The 26,098-nt window shown below is 43.8% G+C and overlaps 1 protein-coding gene across 2 annotated transcripts; it reads right to left on the reverse strand.

The window, feature by feature from the left end:
• Positions 1–681: 681 nt before the first annotated feature.
• LOC130515478 (adenylate cyclase type 9-like) lies at positions 682–25,294 on the reverse strand. Of its 2 annotated transcripts, none has more exons than XM_057015748.1 (10): positions 22,211–25,294; positions 8,637–8,806; positions 7,402–7,512; positions 6,960–7,216; positions 6,751–6,853; positions 6,056–6,264; positions 5,742–5,901; positions 5,502–5,644; positions 4,939–4,962; positions 682–4,747 (listed from the first exon to the last, which is right to left on the reverse strand). In XM_057015748.1, the coding sequence occupies exons 1-10, from the start codon at positions 24,021–24,023 to the stop codon at positions 3,403–3,405; spliced, it is 4,335 nt and encodes a 1,444-aa protein (XP_056871728.1). In that variant the 5' UTR covers positions 24,024–25,294; the 3' UTR covers positions 682–3,402. The 2 variants fall into 2 exon arrangements, with proteins under 2 accessions (XP_056871728.1, XP_056871727.1); XM_057015747.1 differs by having other exon boundaries at positions 8,637–8,809.
• Between the last annotated feature and the right edge of the window lie 804 nt (positions 25,295–26,098).

Consider the following 26,098-nt stretch of genomic DNA (forward strand, 5'->3'; position numbering starts at 1 on the left):
ACGCTCCAACTCCCCGAAATACGTCCTTCAAATGTCACGAAAGGCCACAAACAGGAATTAATACATGCACGAGTTGGCAGGATCGATGTAGACACAACAACGCCTAAAAGGTGTTATTACAATCATATTACCAGCGGTGATATTTATGCAGGGTTTCCCACCCTATAGTTAAAATAAATAGGTAAAACAAAATCGTTTAAGCGTATCTGTTAGGAATTGGTACATACTTTGTTTCAGATGTAAACTTTCATTAAAATTCCACTAATTAGTTTCATACTACTAATACTAATTAGTTTCTTAAGAAATTCTTGACATTTTGCAACAGGCACCTTCATTTCTATAACAGTTCATATCTTGCTTACACCAAATTTTTTCATAAGAATACGTGCAATTGTCGTTTTATAAATATACATATAGTTTATCATTATGAACTATTGCAAAAGACCATGTCGCAAGTTGGGTTACCTTATATTTGAGTAAGTTTGTATGTTATTACAAATTATGAATCACTAATCTGTGGGATGCATCTGATGAAAGGTTTCATCAGCAGTCCAGTGTAATTCTGTGTTGTTTTTTAAAATATGTATAAACCATCAGGAAACAGGAACATGGATCCTACCTACTCTATACCAGTGATAAACTATATGCAGTGCAGGATTTCAAACATTTAACTTGACAACATTTGAAAGCAACTGGCTTTATTCACTTTTAAACCTCAGTTGCATGCTATTAACGTGCTATATACAAAAACACTTCAAAACCTGGCTATTGCGCTACAGAAATATTGATTACCTGAAGAAGAAAAAAAGCCTGTCACCCATTTTATCAACCATTTTGATTAAAAAATATAACTATTTTAACTGAAGCCTTATGATCACAGCTGGCATTCCTACTGAGAGTATAGCGTCCCTTTGAAAACACACAACCGCAGTTTTACAAACACTCTTACATTTTTATACACATGCAAGCAAATGGAACACAAGTATTATTCCACTGCTTGAAATCACCATCATTTTTAGACTATACTCTAGTTAGTACATGCACTTTTATAAATAATAAAAATGCTCCTATACCATACAATATAAAGACATACTGTACATAAAAAATGACTGTCTTGTGCAAATGTCTAGAAGATGTTTTAACAATGTGCATGAAACCTAAATATATGATGTAAGTCCAAAACACTCTTTGGCATCATAATTTCCACTGAATGTCATTCTGCTGGTTCAGAATGTCACACCTCCAAAAAATAAAACTGACATTAAGTTCACATTTGCAGCAAAACCAAAGTGGAAAGGATTAGATTACCTCACTGATCGTGTTAGGTGTGCAATGCTAACAAAGTATTTAAAAAACACATTATGCCAAAAAAGCCTGAATTAGAATAACCAAAGGAGAACAAAGAAATATGCAGCATCTGAAGTATTTTGACCACGATTAAGTACTTAGCCATATTTATTTATTGTAACATGACAAAAGCAAACCTTTGCTGGGTACAAGGGTTGTGTGCTCATAAGCCTAATGATAATATCCCTCATCATGAAATGATTGTTATCACCCATTATTGTATTCGAAACAGCCCAACTCCTTCTCAGCAATAAATATCGCACACACAATGGAAAACCACAAAAAAAATCTTAAAACCTCCTGTAAGGCCAATTACTCTCAGTATCAGGTATGTTTACCTTTAATTATATAGATTGATAAAGGCACTGCTCAGATTTAATCAAGCGGAGAAAAAAAAGCTAAAATGAAAATTGAATATAAGTTCAGAAACATGTAAACATTTATCTGTTTACACATCCAATATTCAATGTCTTAGTTAAATAAGGTCAAGCAGTAAGTTCAGGGTATAAAGGCACAAGCTGCAGTTCAGAAAAAGCTCTTTTTACCAATTATTGTTAGAGGTGGCAGTTGATGGTGCAACATGGTGGTGCAAACTATTCTTTTTAAAATGGTGGGTGTGAATTTTTAATTCTTAAAATCTGGCACTAACATGTTCAAGATGTAGACTGAAGTTGACATTTTTGCCTTTGAGCACACAAACCTTTGTGAACATACAGTGACATGGAAAGCAAAGATATTTTCTGACACAGCAGTTTGAAATCTTTAAAATCAAAGATTATAAACATGAAAGGTTCATTGGGGTGCCGTTTTTTTTATGCTGCTTTTACATGACGTTTCACGCCACTGAATGGATAAAGCAGCTAGTGCAGTCAGTTAGTTCTTTAAGAAAAATCCAAAATAAAAATTTCACGTTTTGTGCACTAACAAATACATTAAAATACATTTTGTAATTTTTTTCATGGTTAATAATCACTATAAACACTGCAATCGATAGCCAGCTAAGCTAGTTGCTTCCTTTACTCATACAGCTGCAGCTAAAGCTACCATCCTCTACAGGAACCACTGAAACACTGCGCTCATCACTGAAGTCAGCTTCAGTTGCCTGGATCAGCCTCAGATGTCCTGGGTAACTCAGGCCATCATGCCTCAGTGTTGGCAAAGATTTGCACGCTGTCCAATCAACAAGCAAAGCCCTCAGATGTTACTGCATACTCGTGTGTTTGCAGTTCGCCAACCAGCCGTTGAGCTGAAGATGTCTGGCCTTCCATATCTGCTCCCTAAATCCATCATATACTTTAATTATCAGACACGTACGAACACACTTTGCTGCACGCACATAAGCGAACACACGTACAGACTGCTCGACAACAAACTCTCGATACATAGTTCTCCAAATCTGAACCTGTGCTGATTAATTCTGATGGCTCTTTAATGGGGCAAATATGAAAAAACTAAGAAAGATGCTGCTTTAAATAATCCATATCCTGAAGCATCCTCATCTTCCCGTTATCTGACACTCACTTCTGTTGTCCTCATGCTGTAACACTGCGAGGTACGCCGGCTCCGCTCCTTAATAGAAGGCAAAAATTTCATTGCAAACAAAGTTCAAGTAAAACTGACAAAAGCCCAAATGAATTCAAAACGGTCGTATTTACAGTTTTCCCCTTTGTGTTATCTTTCCTTTACTCAAAAAAGGTTAGTCAAGACAGTTTTCTATTCTAAAGGCACTTAAAAAACATGAAAGAAAAATGGATTAAAGGTGTAAAGACAATCAAGTAATCAAGTAAGGAGAGACAATGGGATCTGTAGCAGGCAAGAAAAGGTTCCGTCAGCTAATGCTCTTCCACATTTTCTTAGGATATTTATGCATTACACTGACTTTGTGGTGCAGAAATTGCTCTCTAGTTCCTGGCTACCGCAGTAAGGTGCCCTGGTTTTCTTTTGTGTTGAACCCAACACACAGGGGTCCTAAACGTGCCATGAACGCAGCACTGCCGGAACACGAGCTTAAAGGGTTTTAAAAGGTTGGACTTAGCTGTGCCATTGTGACAAACTCTAAAGTCTGGTGATCTCTCCAACATTGATTTCACAACCATCATTCTTATTTGCCTCTCTCTCGGCCACTACTGCAGGCTTTTGTGCGGTCTTGTCCTGGGCTGAGGAGGAGGTGAGGGGCGGAAGGGTGTTTGCAGAATCAAGAGGTTCTTCTCGGTTGGCAGCAGTCATAGCTGTGGTACTACTGTGTGACACAGATCGTCTGGAAATAGGGGTCTCTGTGGACAGGCGCCTTTCCTGGCTTGGTGCCTCTTTCTCATAGATAAATCCTGTAGCGTTACCAGCACCAGTGATGGGTGCCCCTGTCGTGACGCTGCTCGTATTTAAACTAGTTGTTGGCACCATGCTGGCAATTTCATCAGTGGGTGAGCGTCCGATGCTGCCATCTACCTGGGCTCGGATCTCTGGTGAGACTGACAGTTGGTACTGGGGCACAGGTCCACTGTCACTGCTTTTTGGGTAAAGGAAAGTCTTCATCTGACCTTTGCCTTTGACATTAACCGTGCCGCGGTAATCAAATTCGTACTCCATACTACTGAGCACACAGTAGCTCTCCTCGCTGACCTGCACACGGCACTCCACGCCAGTAGTGTCCATGCGACTGGCGATGTTGACGGTGTCCCCCCAAATATCGTAGAGAAGCTTAGTGGTGCCGATCACCCCTGCGGTGAGGGGCCCGTGGTTGAACCCAATGCGCAGCTTGAAGCCAAAGCCCAGCATGTTTTTGTTGAAGTCATCCACCACTCGCATCATTTCCAGCGCAAACTCAAAGAGAGCGCGGAGGTGAGCGTGAGGATGCGCTGCATCTGCGCACTGCTGTGCGTTCAATCCCGACGCCGCCATGTAGGTAGCACCGATCGTCTTTATCTTTTCGATATTTGAAAAGACTGGCTTCCTCAGCAGCTCATCGAAGTCTCCGATAAGCTCGTTGAGGACACGATAACACTCCTTTCCCCCTTCATAGCTTTCCTCGTAAAACTCACTGAAGTTGACAATGCTGGCGAATATCACACCCACGTTGTCGTGGTTCTTAGAGTAGCTCTGAGTGACCTTAAGCTGCTCAGCCACATGGATGGGGATGATATTGCGAAGCAACCAATCAGCCTGGTCCCTCATGTTCTGGATCTTGATGCGGTGTTGATCAGCCTCCACGTTGCCGTGGTAATGCAGGCGATGGCTGACCTCGAATTCGCGATTCAGGAACCAGACAAGAAGTAGAAGCAGGGAAAAAACCACACAGGCCTCTAAACCCAGCAGATCCTGTGGGTGAGGGTCTTGGTTTGTTTGGCTGTCAGATGTGGCACCGGAGATGTTTAGGCTGCTGTTTTTGTTCTGGCCGTCCAACCTTGAAGCGACAAAAAGCAAATGCAGGGGAAAAAAATCTGTACTTTTGGAAATAGATAAAGATCCTGTGGTTATAAATGACTCCTTGTTTAAAACATGCAGGAAAGCTTACAGAAAAACCCTAAACTTAAAACATACAATAAGAAAGCAATGCAAAAACTATGACAATCGCAAAATATACAATGTACTTACAAGAAATGTGGACTTTCAGTCAAACTGGAAAAGATGAAACACAGGTCTTGACATCAACACCTCAAAATGCAGCTCTTTTCATCTCAACACTATGCACAAACATGCAGTTTATTATCCTGTTTCGCAATTTATAGTAGATTGATGATGATGTAAATAGACAAAATATTTATCAATTCCACATAAACACAACCAAAGAGAAGAACACATGCCACATAATGATACATTACTCTTTATTCCGTTTTGGCTCTTAAATCAATTTTAGATCTAAACCAGTCAGGCGTGTCTTACTGGCAGAAATCTATCACACTTTAATGTGAAATTGCTTCTCAAGTGTCCACTTTAAGTGTCTGAAAGACATTTGCATATATCCACATGCAACCTGCAGCAATTCAAGTACTTCTTTAGCAGTGGCTGCAGTATGTGCGTTGTCAAAGTGCTAACGGTGTTGCTTTATCACTTTGCTATCGATGTCCTTTTGCATATGTGCTTTGAGCTCTCTGGGCCACAGGAAATATGAAACATCAAACATCACAGTCTCAACGTGTGTCTTCAGTATGGCATACCTGCAGAGAGAGACGAAGAGGAAAGCAAGCAGTGCCAACCCCACCAAAGTTGCAAGAGCTGAGCGCATCCAGTAGCTTAGTTGGCAGAAGTTACAATACTGAATGATAACAATGATGACAGCACAGCAGATGAACATGGTGAACTGCAGAAGAAGAGGTGCATATTAGTAACAAGAAAAGACACCTTAATAGGCCGATATTACAAAAACTACTTCAAAAATGTGCTGATTATGATTTCACCTCAATGGAGAGTTGAATTTCACAGGTGATGTGAGACAAAACAGCTATGGTGGGCAGGGATACTAGTACCGCTCCTATAAGGTGACGAGCTACCCAGCCAGAAATCACTCTCATCAAGACCCGGGTGCAGTTCAGCACGCTGTCCAAGTAAAAAGCCATTCTGAAGAGGAATAAATGTGTAATTAATGTGTATCTAACACTAATGCATGGAAAATAATCATGAAAATGGAGGATAACGAGTCACTTTTATTTATTTTTCCACAACTTACCACAGAGAGGAGCAAATTGTTACAAGACAAATATCTGCATCTTACCGTACAGCAAGGAACAGAGCAACAGCCTCCAAGACTGTAGCAACTGCTGCCAGAATAAGCGCTGGTGTGGACAGAGCCTGATGTGTGACAACGGGTCTAAGGAAACAGGCCAGTGATAAAGCCAAAAACACTAGACAGCACAGCAACATGTCCAAGAAAGAGCTGAAGGTCGGGCTGGCAAAAGTCTGCACGGATGCCTGGGCTTGCACCTTGGAAAGAGGAAAAACAGGAACAGTTAAACTGTAGTTGCAGAGACAAACTTAACAACTGGCAGAATAACTCAATTCAAACAGGAAGCAGCAACATAAATTCAGGTTCAGTCAAATCTCAGGGTGAGCCAGAATCGAATTATACTCATTTAAACTGTCTTCATGTTGGGGAGAATCAAGCAAACGTTTTACTAACAGTTCTAGCAAATCTGTAATTGTCACATTTTCCCAGCAGGGGGAACCAGAAGCTAATAAAAATCCCCATTTAAGGCCCTGCAGTGATTTCATTTTGCCGCAGTCTTGCCTGGTCTGGTCAAGATGAAAAAAAATGTATCAAGAAATAAAAAAAAACAAGCACAACAATCAAAAACCTGGACAAGACTTGCAGACTCACAGATGTAGCCACCAGGAAAGAGATTAAACCATGAATAATATTTTTAAATGAAAAGAAACATTACGGTATATTACGGAGAAAACAATGCAAACCTCTTCTTGGTAGCTGATCCGGTAAGCGCTCTCCAGGCTTTTATCCAGAAAGGTTAGGCTCAGTTTGTTTATGGGAGGTTTGTAGAAATAATCCTTCATAAGACTGTCACAAACATAGTAAAGACAGTCAAATTTATTGCTGTTGAGGTGGACTATTATTGCACAACATAAAGCAATCGATTTCTTAAACATCTTGATTGTATTTTAACCTGTCCTCCTTGATCACGTCGACAAAGTGGGCATCGCTCCTCTCCCTGAAGTTCTTGGAGCGAAGGGGGATGAGCGCCGAGTGGTCCATGCCCATGGCTGCTCCGCTCCACGTCTTCTTCTCCTTCTCCTGCAGCATCTCACACAGTGAAGTCTGGCTGTTTTTCAAGGCTTCCAACTGAGGACTGAGCAGGCCGTTAAGCGCCCTAGGGTTATGCCCTGCAGAACCCGCTGTGGAACACTTCAGACTTGAAGAGTCCTAAGATCAAGAAATAGTTAAATCAAAGCCGCAAATGTCAGAAATTGGTGCTGCAAGTGAAGAAAATGACCTAAAGTTAGCCCAGTAACGGTGAATAAATAGAAGCATGATTATCCAGCTTGAGTGCCTGTCTTTTATTAATTTACTTCTTTCGAACTGAGGGATAAAGTAAGTACAAGTGGCACCTTGCTGTTGCTGGTGTTGTGTTCATCTCCACAGCCATTCTGTACAGGTCCGTCTTCCAGGACATGATCTTCCCGCGGTAGTAGGACCGCACTGCAGGACAGACAGGGGGACTGCAGGACGGGGATCGGAAGAAATGGCACCAGGAAAGAAGAAAGAGAATTTATTTAGATGTAAATTGGGAGAGTGGAACCACTGGGTGAATTGTGAACCGAAACAGAACTCACTATTCTCAACAAAATCTCGGTGAGATAATTTGGTGATTCACTTCAGAGTGTTGGAGTGTTTATTCAGCCTGAGCCAGATTTGAATGTGACAGGCACAGCAGACAACAAGCTCTTCAGGAGCCGACAGAGGTAGAAGTAATTTCTGAGAATGGCTATCTGTCTCCCTTCTGAGGTTACAGCTCGTTACAACACACAGAACCCTATTATTCCCATGTCTCCTATCATCCACTTCCTTCTTTTTTCTTCATGTATCCCTCTCTATATGTCATTGAGCTAAAAAGAGCTGAGGGATGTGTGCAGGGATTACAGGGTGCACTTGTTTACAGAGAAATTAATTGGGGGTGAATGTAAGGCACAGTGCTGGATTTTAGAGAGGACGAAAGTCTCTTTTTATAAGTCTATGACCTACTGGTACAAAAGGGATTAAATCAAAACTGATGCCTGAAGGCAGAGCTAAGAAGGACAGCGCTAATTGATACATTATGGGTTTGTTAGAAGAAAACAGTGAAGGGTCACTTATTCTGTAGTCTGCCAGTCAGGAAAAACAGCACTTCTCATTACCTAATTAATAATATCTTACTGTTTTGTTCTGAGGTTCACATTAATAGAAATTTAATGAGTGCTGAGGTGAAACTGGAATGGAGGCCCGTATGAGAGACAGCGCTAATGGGATATCAAGTAAGAGGTGTGAATTGCTCCAATACCCCTCCTGCCACTAAAATTGTGTTTTTCCAGGAACAAACGAAATCAAATGTATGTTAATGACAGGGTTGAAAAACCTGGGGTGGCTTTTTTCTTCCTCCACTCAAGGAGAAAGCTTTTAATACACCCACGTAAACAACAGCACACAGAGAGCAAAATGGATGGAAATCAAAGAGCAGAAAAGGCTATCCAGTCTTCCTCCTAAGGCAATTTAGACATGCAATGAAATATGATTCCAGAAATATAATTTCTTCCAGCAAATCCTGGTGGAGGCCTGCTAGTTTTCTCAGGAAGTAGAGCACCTATACCTTCACGCTGTCCGGAGGCAGGGAGCAGACCGAGGAAGCGCTATCGGGCGTGTGCGCCCTGGGGGCTGCGCACTGCTCCGCGAGCTCATGTCCAGCCGACCCCTGCTGGGAGCAGCCGCAGCAAGTGTGAGGCTCCAACTTCCTGCCAGAAATCAGGTAGGTCTTCAAACCTGCTGAGACAGAAATAAATGCGGATCCTCATCGACGGATCAAATTTCTCTCAGTGAATTAACAGGCCCAAGAGTGGATTAAAGTACAAGCACATCAAAGTAGGGCTCGGCAGGATGACTTCTCCCTGTGAAAAAATATGAACGGCTTCTAACACATAAAACCAGACTCAAGAGACATAGCGGATATTAATATTTCTCATTTGAGAAAGCCAAGGTCACATGCATGAGTCACACTTATCAGACGAGGAGAAGAGAAAAAGAAGAGGACTAAAGCAGCCTCCGAGTCAGACTTGTTTTTCCATCATGCCTCAATAGAAAATTTCTCTCAGGAAGTCTAACAATGTGGTCTATATTAAAATAACAACAGAAACACGTCTTATACAGCTGCATGTGAATCTTTTTGTGTGTGCGTTTGTGCCAGATCACGTGACCATGAGACCGTAACAGCTTTACACACAACAGACCTCAGCCAAAATATTTGATCACCTGTGTCCTCCCACCTGAACACCATCGCTGTAGCTGGGCGTTAGTTTGCAAGTGCAGCCCCCAAACCGCGAAAAATCCAGTTTGCTTCCCAAACAATGGCAGAAAATGAACTTCCTTATGATTTTCTGAGTGGAATGCTGCACACCTCCACCTTAGATTTTGTCCTTGTCCTAAGACCATTCTGACATTTCCGGTTGCTAATTTTGCCGCTCGGCTGGAGATGCAACATTATTCCCCTTAACTGTCACGTTTCTGAGGGGAAGTTGAGTTTTTCTAATCAGATTTTCCTCTCCAGTCTGTAAGGCAGCAGCATGCCATCCTGTCAACAGGTACATGTTTGGGTTTGTGTCTACAGCGTTGGTAAGCGCCTGTGACTGTGCGCCCAGCCACATAATTCAGCTGGCATTGAAGCCACAACCTTGGGCACTAAGCATTGTCTGCCCTAAGTGTTTTCGACAGGCAAGCCACTACCTCGCCTCTCTAAAACTGCCCTGGGGCAACACTGTCACATACACACAGAAATCACACACACGACATGACTGTACACAGTGGACAGCACACGCACACAATCATATCAGTAAACCAGTAGGCCAAACTATGGGGAACCCTGCAAATATAGATTCACAATGACCCAGCAAAACAGCCTCTCCACACATATACAATCACGTAACATGTTAAGTTACTGAAGAGTCACATTAGGGACCAGTACCAGAACTGGGAGCTAATATCTTCCCCCAGTGGTGCAGAATGACACATCAAGAAGCAGTAACAGGAAACTTAAAATAGCTCTTCTGTGTGGCTGTGTTAGCGGCTGTTTGGGTCAAAGACGTCAGACTGTCAACGTACACGGGGGAAAATCTGGCTAATCAAATCTGCTCCTTCCTCCCACTGACACGCAAATTCCTCACAATTTGTCCAGCTCCTTCATGTGTTTTACATTAATTTTAGCGAAATGCATAACATTATATTGTGGGATCCAGAAAGGTATGCAGCAAGACAACAGTGCTCCATTTCCACATTGATTATGGGTTGTATAGGTGTAATTTGCTGTAGCCAATAACTAATGTTCACTAACATTTTGACAAGGCGTCGAGCAGCATAATAAACTACTATAGTGTGAGTCATACTGTATTTTTATTCACAATTAATGGGGATTCAGCCGAAAAAGCAGTGACGCATGCTGATGAATTTTAAAACCTGTCGCAAGGGACTGAACCAAAGCTGCCTGAACAGGAAAATCATTGGACCATTCAGCCTCTGTTCCATCAAGCTGTAACAGCTTATTAAGATAATGAAGTATTTCAAAGGAGATAATATGCACGACATCCCCCACCCTCATAAAAAAAACAAAGGCAGAGAAAACAAAAGGTTTGATGGAGAAATAAACACCACTATTAAATAAGACAAGACTAAGGAAGTATCTGGAAAATGCAAAAGTTTTAAAAGTTGGGAAATCAATGATGGGATGAAATGTGCGGGAGCAGTGGCGATCAATCTCCATCAATCCACGGGAAAAAGGAGATCTATGGGTCGCTCACGGTGGCATCTATTGCCGTCCGTCCATCTCTGTCCTCTGGTTAATGACAATATACATTACATCAGTCGCAACTTGTAGCCAGACGGCCTCAAGGGTTCACTTCAGAGGACAGAGTCATGACAGCTAGAGAGGAGGACCATAAATCCACCGCAGAGGCCTGCAGTGATGCTCTGGATGTTATCTGTGTGTGTGTGTGTGTGTGTGTGTGTGTGTGTGTGTGTGTGTGTGTGTGTGTGGTGTGTGTGTGTGTGTGTGTGTGTGCGGGGGGGTCGTTTGAGTTCAAGTACCTGGATGTGTCTGTTAGTCTCTCTCTCTCTCTCTCTCTCTCTCTCTCTCTAAAAGACTCCAGGTGAGATTGTGCTACTGTCAGGTATTCAATTGTGGCTCCATTGTCCAGGATAGTCATTCATTTAAAAAGACCTCACAGTGCGGAAACAGGTCAGGAAACGTCATGCAGCATATTCTGATGGATGCCTCATGTTTATCTGCAGCTGTGCATGTCTACATGCCTATCGGTCCGTGCACATCTGTGCAGTGATCACAGATAAGAGGACATGACCTTGGACTAATTGGAGAGCGTCATTAATGGGCTGTTCTGGCTGTTCTGAGCATCCTGTTCTTCAATATCTGCTAACAGCACGCAGCAGATAACCTTTCCCCATGAAAACCTTCTCACATTGTCCTTCCTCAAACCCCTTTGTTTAGGACAGAGAAGGGCAGCGTTGCCACCTCGTGACACATTCAAGCTCCTCTGGGACAATAGCCAACCCTGAAATCTGCATGACGCTAAGAAGAAAAGCTTGGTTCGGGCTTATCAAACAAATGCACACCCAAATATGAGCACTACATAGAAGTGGTTGTTACGGAGACTGGAAGTACAATAATCCACTGGCCCGTATTTGAGAGCATTGATAAACAGTAGTTGAAACAACCAGTTACATAATAATAATAATGTATAATAATCAATTTGGACATTTCAGACTTATCTGCATTATCTCAAAGCAGCATCTTGGCATGCAAAGCGTGAGGGAAATGGAGCAGGTGGCACACAAACAAGCAGACCTACTGGGCCGGGCAGCTCTCTATGCCAGTTTTGGCTCTGCCAGCCAGAAGCTCCCATGTTCTCTCCCAGCCTGGGATATACAGTACACCCCGTCCCAGTTGATGGGAGAGAGAGAGCAGAAGGAACAGTTGGGAATTAATCCAATATTCAACATGTCCTACTGCTAATTTGACCGTGCAAGTCATCCCAAATAACTTGTTTCTGTAGACTGGCCTTAGCAGACAGTCGTTATGATGTTTCCACCACCAACAAGATCCCCTGGGGACACGGACATTTTCCTGCCTCTACTTGTTATTTACAAATCATCTCAGCTAATGAGATGCTCTGGTGCATCAGCTCTGCATTACCACTTAAATGTAAAACAAAAGTGAGCTGTAAAAGCTGCTCATATGAGCAAAAGAATGGATCTTTTGGTCTGCGTTGCTCTTGTTTGAAGACCATCTCTCAGTATTTCAAGTAAGGGGATATCAGGCTGTGGCTCAAAGAGGAAAAGGGGGAGCGGAATGAAGGAAATGCAACACTAAACAGATCTGAAAAAAACTGATTGAACTGATAGATTGGCTTGACTGGTTTGAGTGGAGCACAAGAATGTTGCAGAACGTTTCTGTGAGTGAGGCAGGCAAAATATGTAGTTTTCACAGAATCATGGAGGGAGTCTGATTGACATTTCTGATGGTGAGGACGAGGACATATCTTATTTATAGACTACGACCTCTGCTATAGCTGCTACTTTTACTCCTATATTTCTCATATCAGATTTCTTCAAACAATACAGTGGTCACATAGTTCCAGTCTTTTGAATAATGCAAAGGAGGAGGAGGATGTTTTGTTTGGTTTTACTTTGCCCCATTTACATCATGCATAAACAAGACAATTCCTGGATGTTTCCAAGAGCACTGGGCCAGTATCCAATAAGGCAACGATGCTAACGTTACGGCAGACGAAGCCTCAGCTGTAGTTACAGCCAATAACAGCTGGAAAATATCTGAAAACAATGTCGTTTTTGCCTGATTACAGAACTTTGCTCATTTTATCAGTTCACCAGTGGACACATAGAGCAGATCAATGCATCAAGGATAATTCAGAGAATACTACTACTATTGTCTTGCTTATTCTACTGTATTCCATGAATTAATTTCCATTCTTGTATTCTACAGAATACAGTGTGGACCTCAAATTGAGGATAAATTAGTTAAACTTCACTTTATGCTCTTAAAGGGTCTATAAAACCTTGTCAGCAAATTAGTACAAAACACTTTCACGCTGCACAAGGGACAGGTAAACAGTCGCAGGTTTTCAAGCTTTTATGCCCCCTGTGACTCTCGGCTTATATGAGCCCCATTTCATATGAAGATTCAGCAAGTCTTGCACCCACCTGGGCTTCCTGAGAACATTACTTCTGATGGCTCGAGGGTGGGATTAAAACAGGCCTCTAAACTTGGACTGCATTACAGTACAGCTTTGTTTACCCACAGCACAACAAACTGAACTGACGTCTCTCTTCCTGCTGCAGTCCACATCTGTCTCTCAATACTGTAAACAGCGGCAGCACGAGAACAAGTGCTCCATGTTTGGCATATCTGGCCAGTGGGTTTTATCCCGCTCCAGTCCTGTCTGTTGTTGGCTTAAATCAAACAACAATAGAAGCACTTGACATCTCTTGGCTGCGTTTGCACTCCTTCTGTATACTGCTTCTCTATCCATGACAGCCAGGCTGCCACGGCCGGCTGGCAGAACAACAGGTACATTTGAAAGCCCTCCAAAATCTTTAAATACCCCTTCACTGGGTGCTCTCTGGCAGGTATTTTCTCCATTTTGTCAATAACACCTGCCTCATCAGCACATAAGTTGTCAGGGCTTCTCTCTACGCTGCTGTAGCTGGTATCATTCCAGACACCCCCCCCCCAAAAAAAGCACTACAATTAATCTTGTCTTTCCTGTCTGTCACCCCCTATGCCTCATCCATGCTTCCCTGAATACTGCCACTCACCCTCTTTTCATCTTTCTAATGATGGTAAAGTTATGTCTCTTGCTCACCTGTCAAATTCATTTGCATGAAAAAAAAAATCTGCATGCGCAAGAACGCTCTACATCATCAAGAGTTTCCCAGTTAAGTATTGCATCGTTGCTCGTCCTCATTCCCAAATCAGAATTTGGGAAAAACAAGCTCTTTTCTGAATTGTTATCTTGAGAATTGGGAAAGAAAAGGACCCAATTCCAGCACAAATATTTCTACACACACGTGTGAGTTTTCTCCAGGTGCTCAGGAGACCCTAAATTCTCCCTAACTGTAAGTGTGTGAGTTGATGGTGTGTGTGTCCCGTGATGCACCAATTTCTTTTGTGAGCGTAATAATATCACATCACAAACCAAACCATAACCAAAGCTGGGATAGGTTACATACACAGAATTCTAATCCATGCAAACACAGTCAATTCTGTTTTGAGAACTAGGAAAGATGTCACTTCTTCTCATAGCCGTGAAGCCAAAACCTGTCAGGTTCAGCTACAATAACAAAAGCCTTCGACCAAACAGAAATAAAAACAAAGCTTCAAATCTTTAAACGTGTATAAAACTGGCTTCTGATTAGCTAAGAACAAGTCATTGTAAAGCTACGACAAAGCAAAAAGTTTTTTTTCCTGCCTCTGACTGAAATCTGATTTCATTTCATGCTGAACAGCCTGGGTGTGATCCGCTATTGACCCGCTGCTATGAGCCGAGCTCCCTGTCATCGATTAATGGGGGCCTGAGATTGTAACTCAGAGTAAATGGCGGATGCCAACACACACAAACATTTACACACTCCTCATATTCCACCCGGCGCTCCGACCACAGCTTTACGCAGTAATTTGTTACGTATATGTCACAGTTGGTGTCGGCTGACGGCCGTTTGCAGGTGCGCAACATCCACATGAATAAAGGCCGGCTAATTTGGCACAGGCAAATGACAGAATTGATTTTGTGTTTTGAAATAAGCATTGCTGGAATACTTATTCGAGAAGTGTTCCTTCTGAACGGCAGCGGCGACAGCACTCCTACTCAACAGTTGCAGAATGAGATGGCAGGAAGATGGAGGGCAGAAAAACACATCCGGAGCCAGAAAAGAGAAGTGAAGACAGCTAGAAAATGATAAAAGCTTTGAAAATGACCTCCGCTGGGAATACACACATGCAAGCACGTGCACGCGCACGCACACACACACCCAGTAAGTCAGCGATGGCCTTTAGGAGTGACAGCATGGGGGATTCCAGGGGCTATAAAGTGAGAGGTTAGAGGAGCCGCTGAGAGCTGCAGGAGACTCAGGATGGATGACTGTCATGGACGCCAAGGCAGGAAGATCAATTCACATGAGAGAGGATGCAGCCATGTATACAGCAGCAGGGAGGATGTTTACATCGGGAACGATACCCCAGCATACTCATTAGAAAAGTCTCATATACGCTCAGAGAATTTTGTTGTCCTTAATCTTAAAACACCCAAATGTTGGCCCCCCATTAACACCCTAAATAACCCCCTCCGTGTTGTGATGGTGCACAGGTGCACAGCTAAACAAAAAAAAGAATTCATGAAGAAGAAGAAGCACAAAAAGCAGGAGTTAGTCTGTGCTGTGTGGGACTTGAGGGTGGACCGCCCCTCCATCATATTCCCTCATTTATAATTCATGCAGCCATTTATTGCACACATATACAGTACACACGCTGTGCAAGTCACTGCCCAGCTCACAAACTTGGACAGGGTGTGGCTGCGACTGGTGCGTGGGAGCTTGCACAAATAGTGACTGTGAGTGTCCTGCGTGTAGGCGCGTGTTTGATGGTTTACTGTGCGTGTGTCCAGAGAGCGCCCCATCTGTCACTGTCGGTGGAGCCTCGTGTGTGTCTGTTAGGAGCGCTGGCATTTTCTGTACCCTTGATCACGCGGGAGTCAATGACTCATGATAGCAATTTATCACCCCAGTTTCTTTGCAGCGGTGAGGCCAAACAGACGTTCAACAAGGGGTGCGCAGAGAATTGGAGCACAACAGGGAGGCTCTTACGTCTCCTGCACTTTGACAAGGTTTACATATTTGAATGTGTAGAAATTCTGCCTCTGTAGGTGTCCTTTAGAACATAATTATGCCCGCTCCTTTTGTCCTTGCCTGACTCACACAAAACAGGCGTTCACCATTATACGATGCCTCAAGCTGCGGCGGACAAAAGATAAATCTGGCACCTTTCTCACAGCTGGACCACCCTTCCATCCCTCTAAAAAGAGCCTCCAATTTCAGGCTGACCCTGGGCCCCTTTCAATACACTGTTGCCATGGCAATTACCCTTGGCAGACCAGGGGTGCAGAGTTGGAGTGGAAATGATCGGGATGAACCTGAAGTGGTGACTATATTCATCTTCCTGTCCTCTAATCAGTTTCTTTTCTATTTTAACCGTTTTCCTTCAAACCCTTTCCTGTTTCCTGTTTTTATCTGTTTAGGTTTCATTTATTCTCTTGCAAGCTGATACACACGGAGAACTCGCCACCTTCTTGTAAACTCCTACAGGTTTTTCTGAATGGCCTGGCTCACTGGCTCAGCTTCCTCGAAAACCTCCAACTGTGCTGCCCTTATGCTTAAATATACTAACATAATGTAAGGTGACTGGATATCTGTGACTGTAAACAAGTGTGTGTTTGCTCAGTCATTTGGGGATAATTTTACTGGGTTAAACTATCCTTATGTAAATAGTAAATATTTAGATGTTAATAATAGTAACAATAGTAACAACTTATTTTCCATCTGTAGTTCCACAACATACAACCTCCTGTGAATTAAGGCCTCATTAAACAAAAGTAAACATCCACCATGTGACCGAAGGCAAAAACAGAGTAATGAACTGCTTTACATCATCTGACCATCACTGAGTTAATGGGGGTTAATTAAGTAATTGAAACAGCACAGTTAATGCATTCTTATGCACAGCGGCCTAAAATCGTCTAGAACAATAGACAGAATTAGCTACAATTATCAGCCTTTCTTGAGGGCCTTTTGCTCATTAACAGCATAATAGCCCAATTTCTCAGAAAATGTTATTAATAGTGACTATTTTACCAAGAGTTAAACATTGTCTGGTCCGGACTTGTGTATTACATTTCTGTCCTACAGTGTTAGCCACATTAGCTGCTCCTGCAAGTGGCTCTTTATTTGACAAACAGCCATGGAGCCGACGTAGGCCATCAAGTCCATCTCACCTCAGGTCAGCTCTGTCAGAGCCGATTGAACGAGGACGCTTCACAGCTGAACAAACAGGACAGATGTCACCTGCAGGGAGCACTGGGAGGTTTTGCAGGGTCCCCTGACACTTGCCGAGATTAAGTTGAGTAGGTTGCACGTATGTACAGATTTAATTCCCAGATGGCATCGCTTCAATCTAAAGCTTATTGAGCTGTGCAAACAGAATTATTAGCAGCACTTCTCAATAATATACCTTCTGATTTTCCGCTCCTAATCCAGAAACCAATTACACCCTCTCTACTGAGTGAAGGCCTTTTATTGCACGATGTAGCCTGAGATACCCTCACTGCACTCTCCTGCTGAACGGATCCAGGTAGTTCAGTCCCGCTGAGATACGACGGTGTGACACAACAGATAGCTTAAATGGCTGCGGCTATAAAAATAAGCTAATGTTCATATCGCAGACTTTCAATAAACGTCTTCAAGAGATCTTGAAGCACTGCAGACGTTTAAACGATACGGCTAAAGACGATTACTGTGTTGCTGCAGGCTATTTTGTTGCTGCTCTGAACAGCAGTGAGCAGTACACAGTGATACCGTATAATGCAGCATGATGCATTAGGCCATTACTCTCTTGGCAGAGCTGTAACCTACAATTCAGAGCCAAGGTATTGTAGACAGGTAGGTCAACACGATAATATACCGCAGCATGGAGTCTACCTGCCTGTTTTGTTCTCCTCCTATACATTCTTCGCGTTGCAGTAAACTCCGAGACCTGGGATCAAAGAGAAGCCTAAATTATTAAATAGTATAGTGTATTTTCTGCCTAACAAGCGTCAGCGCACAGCTAAAATAAAAGCAGCCGGGTAACAGCTCAAACACTTTCCATCCATACAAAACCATAACTCCAATGGTGACTAACATCATTTCCTGCATCAGCCGCTGTTGTTTTCAGCAGCACACACGAAGAGGGAGAGATGATGAGGCCTGCTGCGCCAGAAAGAGAATGATTGGATACCAATCAGATCCCTACGTCAACAGTACGTGCGTGTGGTTTTTACCAGGTCTAATTGCATGTGTCAAAGTGCGACAAATTACAAACTGAGTGCAAGAAAAACACACTTTAATGCCAGGTATAAAGGTCCTCCTCAGACTCGCTATCAGCCCTCCATGCTGAAGGGAGTGTCTGTACACAATGGGTTGGATTCAAGTCTCTAGGTAGAAAAAGAAGCATTTATTTGGATGGGAGAGAGGTATCAGGACCAAAAAGCAAATCCAAGCACAACAACATCCCCTGCTAGAAATCTACACAAAGTATAGAGCTTAGTTGTGAAGGCCAGAGGCTTAAATAAATACAGACCATCTTGTCTTTATTATTCACACCGAGTTCAGTGGCTTACTGATGTTGCTCTGTTCCTCAATACTACCATCCATTGACCCAGACCGAGCCCCAGATGGAGGTTGTCTTTCCTTTTCATCCGCTCTCTTTTTCACATTCCATCTCCACATCTTTAAGTGCAACTACAAAATGAGCTTCATTTGTCCTCCTCAAGGTCACTGGGAACATTATTAGAAATTCTCCGCAGAGCCTCAGGCAAGAACTGTATACGGCGCTGACTGACAGCGTTTCCCTTTGGACTAGCATTCACATGGGAAGAAAAGGCAAGTGTGAATGCGAGCCTATATGTTGTTTACATTTATCACCAGGGCCATCTTCAGCTTCTGTGAGTACGCACCGCTATACAGCCGAATCAATTCCAGTACAGCTCGTTTATAATGATTCTGAAGGTCCACGCGTGCATAAAGGATTCAGAGGTGTTCTCTGCAGTTCTGGGTATTGGCTGCCTCTCTGTGGTATCAGCGTAACGCAAAAACCTCTCATGTTTCCTTATGATGAATAAACAGATGATCAATATAATTCGCTTGGATAAAAACAACCGACGGGCGCTTTGTGTGTTCAGGGGTCAGGATGACGGCAGGATGGCGCGTGGATCTAATGATGGCTAATTAGGAACATTAATCATTATATCCGAGGAGATTACTCCGTCATACAGCAGGGCCAGAGAGACGAGAGTAGGCCGGGGCCTGGTGCACTTTGCAGCTGTCTGGAAAAGGTCAAAGTGAATCTGCGAGTCTGCCTCAGCTGAAGACTGAGGTAAACGCCGTATAATGAGCAATGGTGAAAAGAGCGCTGGACAGTGTTACGAAGATTGAACAGTGCTGAATTAATGAAGGAATTATTCAGGGAATCGACGCAGATGGAGCTGGTCCAGGACCATGTCAGTCGACTGGCCTGGAGACACCTTGGGATCCTTTCAGAGAAGCTGGAGGTGGTGTCTGGGGAGAGGGAAGTGTGGGTGCCAGTCCTCAGACCGCTGCACGCACGGTCTGAGCACCATTTTCTATGTTTAATAAGAGGATAAAAATCAGTCAAATGTTTGACTAAACGATATTGAACGAGATGAAAGAAAAGCTCGATAAAATGAATGTAAAGACTCATAAATTCTATTGGTTTGAGGTTGTTCGTGCGCCACACTAGTTAATGCTATAGCAATACTGATTGCAGCAGCTTAATGTCTGCCACTGTCATCACACACTTCACAGGTAATAAATGACAATTAATGGCTATATATAAAGTAATTATACCAAATTAATTATACAGACGCCCTGGCAACATTGTGATTTCCCGAACCAAACCTGACACACAGAAGAAAAACACCACTGGCGATAACAGCTCCACACGGACTCTCTGGCAGGTGCCATCATTCTGGATTAAAGACAGAACAGAGTCGGGTATTTTCCGGGAAAGCTAAAAATACATCCCATTTACAGTAGAGAAAAGGTACAGAACAACATGTGGCGTCCATTACAGTGACGCACACAAGAAGAAATAAAGACACTGTTCATATCAGCTCAGTATAACCTTCCTGCGGGCTGTGTGGCAGATCAATAACTTTTAAATTACGTGATAGTTTCCTTATGAACCAGTTGATTAATGATTCAATCATCTATCATTGCTAACAAACTAAATAGGGAATTTAATGGATTAGTCCCCTAGAAGAAAAATCATCCTTCTATTTTCTAGTTGAATGTTTCCATTTATGCTCTTTCATTATGATAGTGTCCAAAATTCTGGCTTGATTTATATTTTACTTGATACCATAACACATCAGATGGGGAAGATTAAATCCAATCGCACATTTCATTCTGACTAAATAATAAAATGTTTAATAGTCCCTGGTCCTTTTGCTGTGGTAAATTGATTTAGCTAAAGTCTCAGGCAGTGTGGTCAAGCTGCCCTACTTAACACTGGCTATCACCCTCTGAGGTGTAAACTGAGCTACAACGTCTAAGTTGCTAAAACTGGAGTCAGGAGCCAACAGGATGTGACTATTAACACTCGACTGGCCACACACGGATGCACCAAACGTGACCCTCCATTACAATGAGCCACAAATAGCTTGTGATAACAGGCATAAGCTCTATAAGAAGGCGCACCTGCAGGATGAGTTGAGACCAAAGAGAATGCTAAGACAAATTATTTAACGCAAAGAGACGCACAGTTATCAGTGCTTCGGGTCAGAACAATTAATTTGTGAGTTAGACCAGAGGGACCGGATCTAGCCAGGATCCATGTTGGCTGCAATCTTACTGAAATGAAAAAAAAAAACAGGAGCTTGTGAGGAAAAGGGAATTTCACCAGGCTGGAGAAAACCTCTCTTGTGAGGCAGCTCTTACGCTGACACACTGATTTAGAGAGCTTATAAATCTCAAGAGGGAAAGCTGAATTTGTAAGGAAGACAAAAAAATGTAGAGGAGGGAGAGCAAGATTTCAGAGGCATCTTTAAAAAACGGAAAAAGGTTCAACAACAAGAATAGTAGTGATTAATCTATTTATTATACAGGAGCATAAATCTCTCTGGCAGGCTGGTAAAAAAAAAAGATGGTTTCAATTCAAGGCCAGATTCATGGAAATCTTTCCATATATCTCTAACACCGGAAACATCTTTAATTGGTCCGCTTGCACAGACGCGCCACAAGTACACTTGCTTGTTTAAAATGCCGTCTCATCATTTATCGAGCCAAATTTGCCACTGAAGTGTTTATACATAGGAGCACGTGAGCGTCGGCAACAATGTCAAACTGTCACGTCACTTAGAGAATGGTTGAGAATGGACCAGGGTGATGTTAAAATATAGAGAGCCATTAATCTTGTATTCAGTGACACTGGGGTGAATGTCCATCTAATAGAGGAGAGCTGAAGCTCAGAGTTGAAGAGGAGATCAGTTGGCGTGATGAAGAAGAGCTGAGGCAGCAAAGGCAGTTGCATGAAATGGAAGAGCTATCCCCGTAGTTCAGAAGAGTTATGTGAACAGGGCATATCGAGGACATCTGGAAGTCAGAGTAACAGTATAAGAGAAGCAAAGAGAGAAGCAGACAGCATGGAGGGGAGGAGGGTGAAGAATACTGCGTCCATCTGTGATCCAGTCACATAATAACACTGTAACAGAGGGCATTTACAAAAAAAAAGGGGGGCCCATCTGTGCTTCTTGAAGATCCTAAAACTCAGTGTTGACCTTGTTCGATGCAAACTGGTTGTTAGCAGGCTTGGCAGCACTCGCTCGACAAAGATCCCAATGACTGCGTGAAGGATAATAACATTGCAGGTTGTTGGGGAGTTTCACTAACAGACACTTTCTGACCTTGGATTATTACTAAAATGTGGATTTAGACAGGTAGGCAGACAGGCAGACAGGCAGACAGGCAGACAGGTAGACAGACAGCATCAAATTTCCCTCCAGGTTTTGCCTCTAAAATCTCTCTGTCCATCATTACATCCCCCCACTCCACTTCTGTTCTCCACACCCTCGATACTTCTCGGATCGATTACCTCAGCTCCCTTGTCCTCGATCTACCCATATCCCGCCATGAAGTCCAAATGGTCCAGAACTCAGCTGCCCACATCGCTACAACACCCCTCCACCATCTGCTCACTAGTTTTAGCCTCATTTTCATGTACATTCTACCTGAATATATTATCTTATCTTCATTTTGTAAATGTAAATTGTCCTTGAGTGTTATAAAATTTCCTACACATTTGACTGTATTTTTACATACCTTTGAGTTGGTCAGCCACAACGCTCTGTCCGATTCTCTCAAAGACTTGTCCGCTCTCCTGTTGGTAGCGGTCATCCAGGAAGTTGGCGGTCGCCTGTGACAGGTGAACCTTCCCAGCCACTCCCAGCTGCTCCATCAGGTTGGCGAGATTGACGTCATTCGACCAGACGTCAAACTTGAACCGCTTCATGCCAAGGATACCGCACAAGACCGTGCCGGTGTGGACGCCCACCCTCATGTTGACCATCTCCCTCTTCTCCTGGCAGAACTGTTCGATCGCCTGAATCATGCCCAGGCCCATCTCCACGCAGCAGTAGGCGTGGTCTGCTCTGGGTTCGGGACAACCAGCAACACAATAATAACAGTCCCCCAGGGTGCTGATCTTCTCGCAGCCCGTGAGCTCGCACAGCCGATCAAAACGGCCAAATAAATCATTTAAAAGCCCAACAAGGGCGTGTGCGGATTTGTTGGCGGACATCTTAGTGAAGCCCACAATGTCTGCAAACAGGATGCTGACTGGCTCCATTCGCTTCATGTTGAAGGGCCTGAAGATGATCTGGCCTCGCGGGATGGACGTCTTTTTGCGTTTGTTGTTCTTGGGACTGGAGATGGCCGCGGCGGCACCGCTGGTTGAATACCGCTTCACAGAATTGTCACCCATCTCCTCGTCTCCTTGCTTCATCAGCTCATCAGCCACGATTCTGGGCATGACCGAGTGGATCATTCTCTCCTTCAGGGCCTTCTCCACTTCCAGATCTTTGCCGTGCATGATGGCTTGTCCCACCTTGAGGAAGGTGCTCCGTGACCTCACTTCAGACATGATAAATAGATGGATGCCTATGGCGTGAGCGCAAAGGTGCAGCAGAGCTTTGGCTGGGCCTAACCAGTTTAATGTGTCCCAGTCGGACTGAGAGACAAAAGTCCAGTTTTCCCCTGCCTTTGTCAGGTGCAGCCAGCCCAAACTCTCAAAAAAGACCGAGTAGAGGAACCCGAGGAGGACAGATGCATAGAGGCGAACATGGAGAACGCTGTAGAGCAACATAAGAACTTCGATGCAGAGGGAGAAGGTTCCTACAGGAGAGAGACACGGGGCCCATGGACCACCTCCCTTAAAGTTGTCATATGATAGGTTGTAGACGGGTCCCATTCCACTGGCATCCTCTACATCGAGGTCAGGGGAGAAAGCCTCAGGTTCTCTGAAGCTTGATGTTTGGATCTGAGGGGCAAGGGTCAGGAGGAACGCTACAAGGATGAGCATTAGCGAAGCCTGGTTGTAACATTGAGAGTAGAGCTTGGTAAAGGTCAGGAGGAAGAGGAGGAGGCAGAAAAGCATGAAGGATGCTGTAGGAAGAAGAAAGGCAGTCCAGTCGCATCGGGAACGGTTGGCAGCAAAGTAGAATCCCCAGAGGAGGCCGACAGCAAGCAGGTAAAGGAGCACGTAGCGGAAGCGCCGCCGAGTCTGAGGGAAGCAGCGTTCTCGACAGGCCTCCTCCAGGATGGACGAGTCAAACTTTGGATCCCAGAAATGACCGGCGGATCTCTCAAACAACTGGGGCATCTTCTTGTGTGTGCGGAAGCTCTTGACCGCTGGCCTTCTGACTCCAGATTCCCCAGAACTGCAGCTGGAGGAGATGCTGTACTTACAGTGCTTGGACCCCCCAATAAATCCTCCCCCAATTGAACCCAGCGGGCCGCCTACGTGCTTGTTTTTGACGCTACTGCCAATTTTGACCGAGACGCCTCCATCTCCACTTGAGTCACAGCTCACTTCTGTATTACGAGGCAGCAGTTGTTGACGTTGTGGCGATGCCATTTTGATTTTGATTTTTAAAAAAAAAAAACAAATCAAATTAAAGCAAACAAACGCAGCTTTGATAAAGGTGTAAGGCAAGGCATGAAGTCACAGTAAAGCAAAAGACTGATTAAGGGCTCGTTTGAAAGTGAAAAAAGAGAGATTATTCAGCCCAGTCGGAGTGCATTGGCCATAGACACACCAGCCAAAGGTTTTCAGTAGTTCATTATTGCCACTCTTGACGTCAGTCCGAGCATTCCTCTACATTCCGTTCTGTTTTGACGCACTTGAGGTGGCAAGGTCCTGCTTACACAACATTTCACTAACTAAAAAGAGAAACTTGGCAGGGGACGACAGAATACGCACGCATTTGCCTAACACGGAAAACAATTAGGAATCCCACTTTGCATATTATGATCACCGTGTTTGTTTACAAGTCTGAGCAAAACTTCCAAACGCATCCTCTGCAGCATTTACCTTAATTCCAGCTCCTCAATGGCTTAATTTTAAGGCGCCGATCAGCTTCACGGGAACTTGAGCGGACTGAAAGAATCCATCAGTTTAAACCCCGCGTTTACCGACACTTCGGGGCCTAATGGTCATTATTTCTGCAGCCCCGACCTTTCCTGGCGTTCCTCTCCGGACTTTTGGACACCGCTGTGTCTCAAAACCTCTAGGGTGTCGTGTGCACGGAGGACTGCAGGAGAAGCACTTGGTGCGTGCGGCGGAGAGGGGGGTTTCAAAAAAAAAAAGGTTGAAGTGTGTGACCAGCGCGCAAACACGCACCGTCCAGGCGATGCACCAGCTGCTCTCCGTCAGAGTTGTCACATCAATTCGTCGCCGCTTCATACGCGCCCAAGTAAAACGTCGAGTGTCCAGATAAGACGCTCATGCCGGTTCCTCGCTGTGTATCTGTGACACGCACGCAGCCGGGAAACCTGGCCCAGAGAGGAGATGACTGTCGAATACACCTTCTTCTCTCTTAAGTTTGCCCATGGCAGCCTAGTCCCGCTTCTAAATGGCAGATGACGAAAGCCCGGAGAGTCTGGCTAATTAAAAGGTCTCCACCTCCGCTCCGCGCCCCCCGCCCCTACACCAACAGCACCACAGGTCAGAGCAGAGTGCCGCCTCGGTCCGGTCACTTCAACTGAAACACGGACGCCCAAGTTAATAATGCCTGCATTCCGCCAAACATTTGCTCTTTAATCCAAGTCAAATGTGACGGATTAAGAGTGCATCGCCGGTATCCCTCCCCCAGCCCTGCATCCTGCACAGAGGATGCCCCCCTTCCCCTCTGTTACCTGGCCGAGAAATGTGTGAAACAGCACGTCTCCACCTGCACGGAACGTTGCTTGCGCGGTCGTTATTGGCGTTATGCGGGCGCGGTGGGCAAAGCAGCGGCCAAACGCCACCATCTTCTGCGCGCCGAGTGCGTGTGTGTACGTGTACGTGTGTGTGGACGTGTGTGTGTCGGGGAGGGGGGGTGGTGCAGCGGGAAGGAGGCTGTTTCAAGAATCTAAATCTTCATACAGTCTACGGTGTGTGTGTGTGTGTGTGTGTGTGTGTGTGTGTGTGTGTGTGTGTGTGGTGTGTGTGTGTGTGTGTGTGAGAGAGAGAGAGAGAGAGAGAGAGAGAGAGAGAAAGCGAGATCTAAAACAGAATAAAGTTTATTTCCGCCATCTTCTTTCAAAATAAAACTACATTCTCGTAACATTATTCCTCTATTAAATTCTGAAAGGGTTTATTAAACTGGGGTATTTTAGATTTTTGTTTAACCAAACTAACGAATAGCCATTTGTAAATTATGGAAAAACGTTTACAATTATTTCTCTTTATCCTTTGTCCTATAGGGAATCTTTGACAATTTCCTGTGGGTTTTATTTAAATTCTTGTATGATTAGGGCCTATTTAGGTAGAGAGACACATTCTGGCTTCGAATGTGTAGGAAGTGGATGTAATAATTTTAGCTACATTTTCAAAAGGGACTTATTTTTTAGCTTAAGCAGTTTTTATATATATAAAGATACTCCTTATAATGAATGTATATTTACCAAGGTTGTTTTAAACCTTTATACTATGTACTATTATTCTTCGAT

This window comes from Takifugu flavidus, chromosome 18 (genome assembly GCF_003711565.1).
Source record: "Takifugu flavidus isolate HTHZ2018 chromosome 18, ASM371156v2, whole genome shotgun sequence".
NCBI lineage: Eukaryota > Metazoa > Chordata > Actinopteri > Tetraodontiformes > Tetraodontidae > Takifugu > Takifugu flavidus.

Excerpts from the sequence above, each read along its gene's own strand:
- LOC130515478 (XM_057015747.1), bottom strand. The coding sequence starts at position 24,023 with ATGGCATCGCCACAACGTCAACAACTGCTGCCTCGTAATACAGAAGTG. Across the intron at positions 5,902-6,055 it reads GCTCTGTTCCTTGCTGTACG|AATGGCTTTTTACTTGGACA; the intron begins GTAAGATGCAGA and ends ATTCCTCTTCAG. Across the intron at positions 4,963-5,501 it reads CTCTTCGTCTCTCTCTGCAG|TTTGACTGAAAGTCCACATT; the intron begins GTATGCCATACT and ends CATCTTTTCCAG.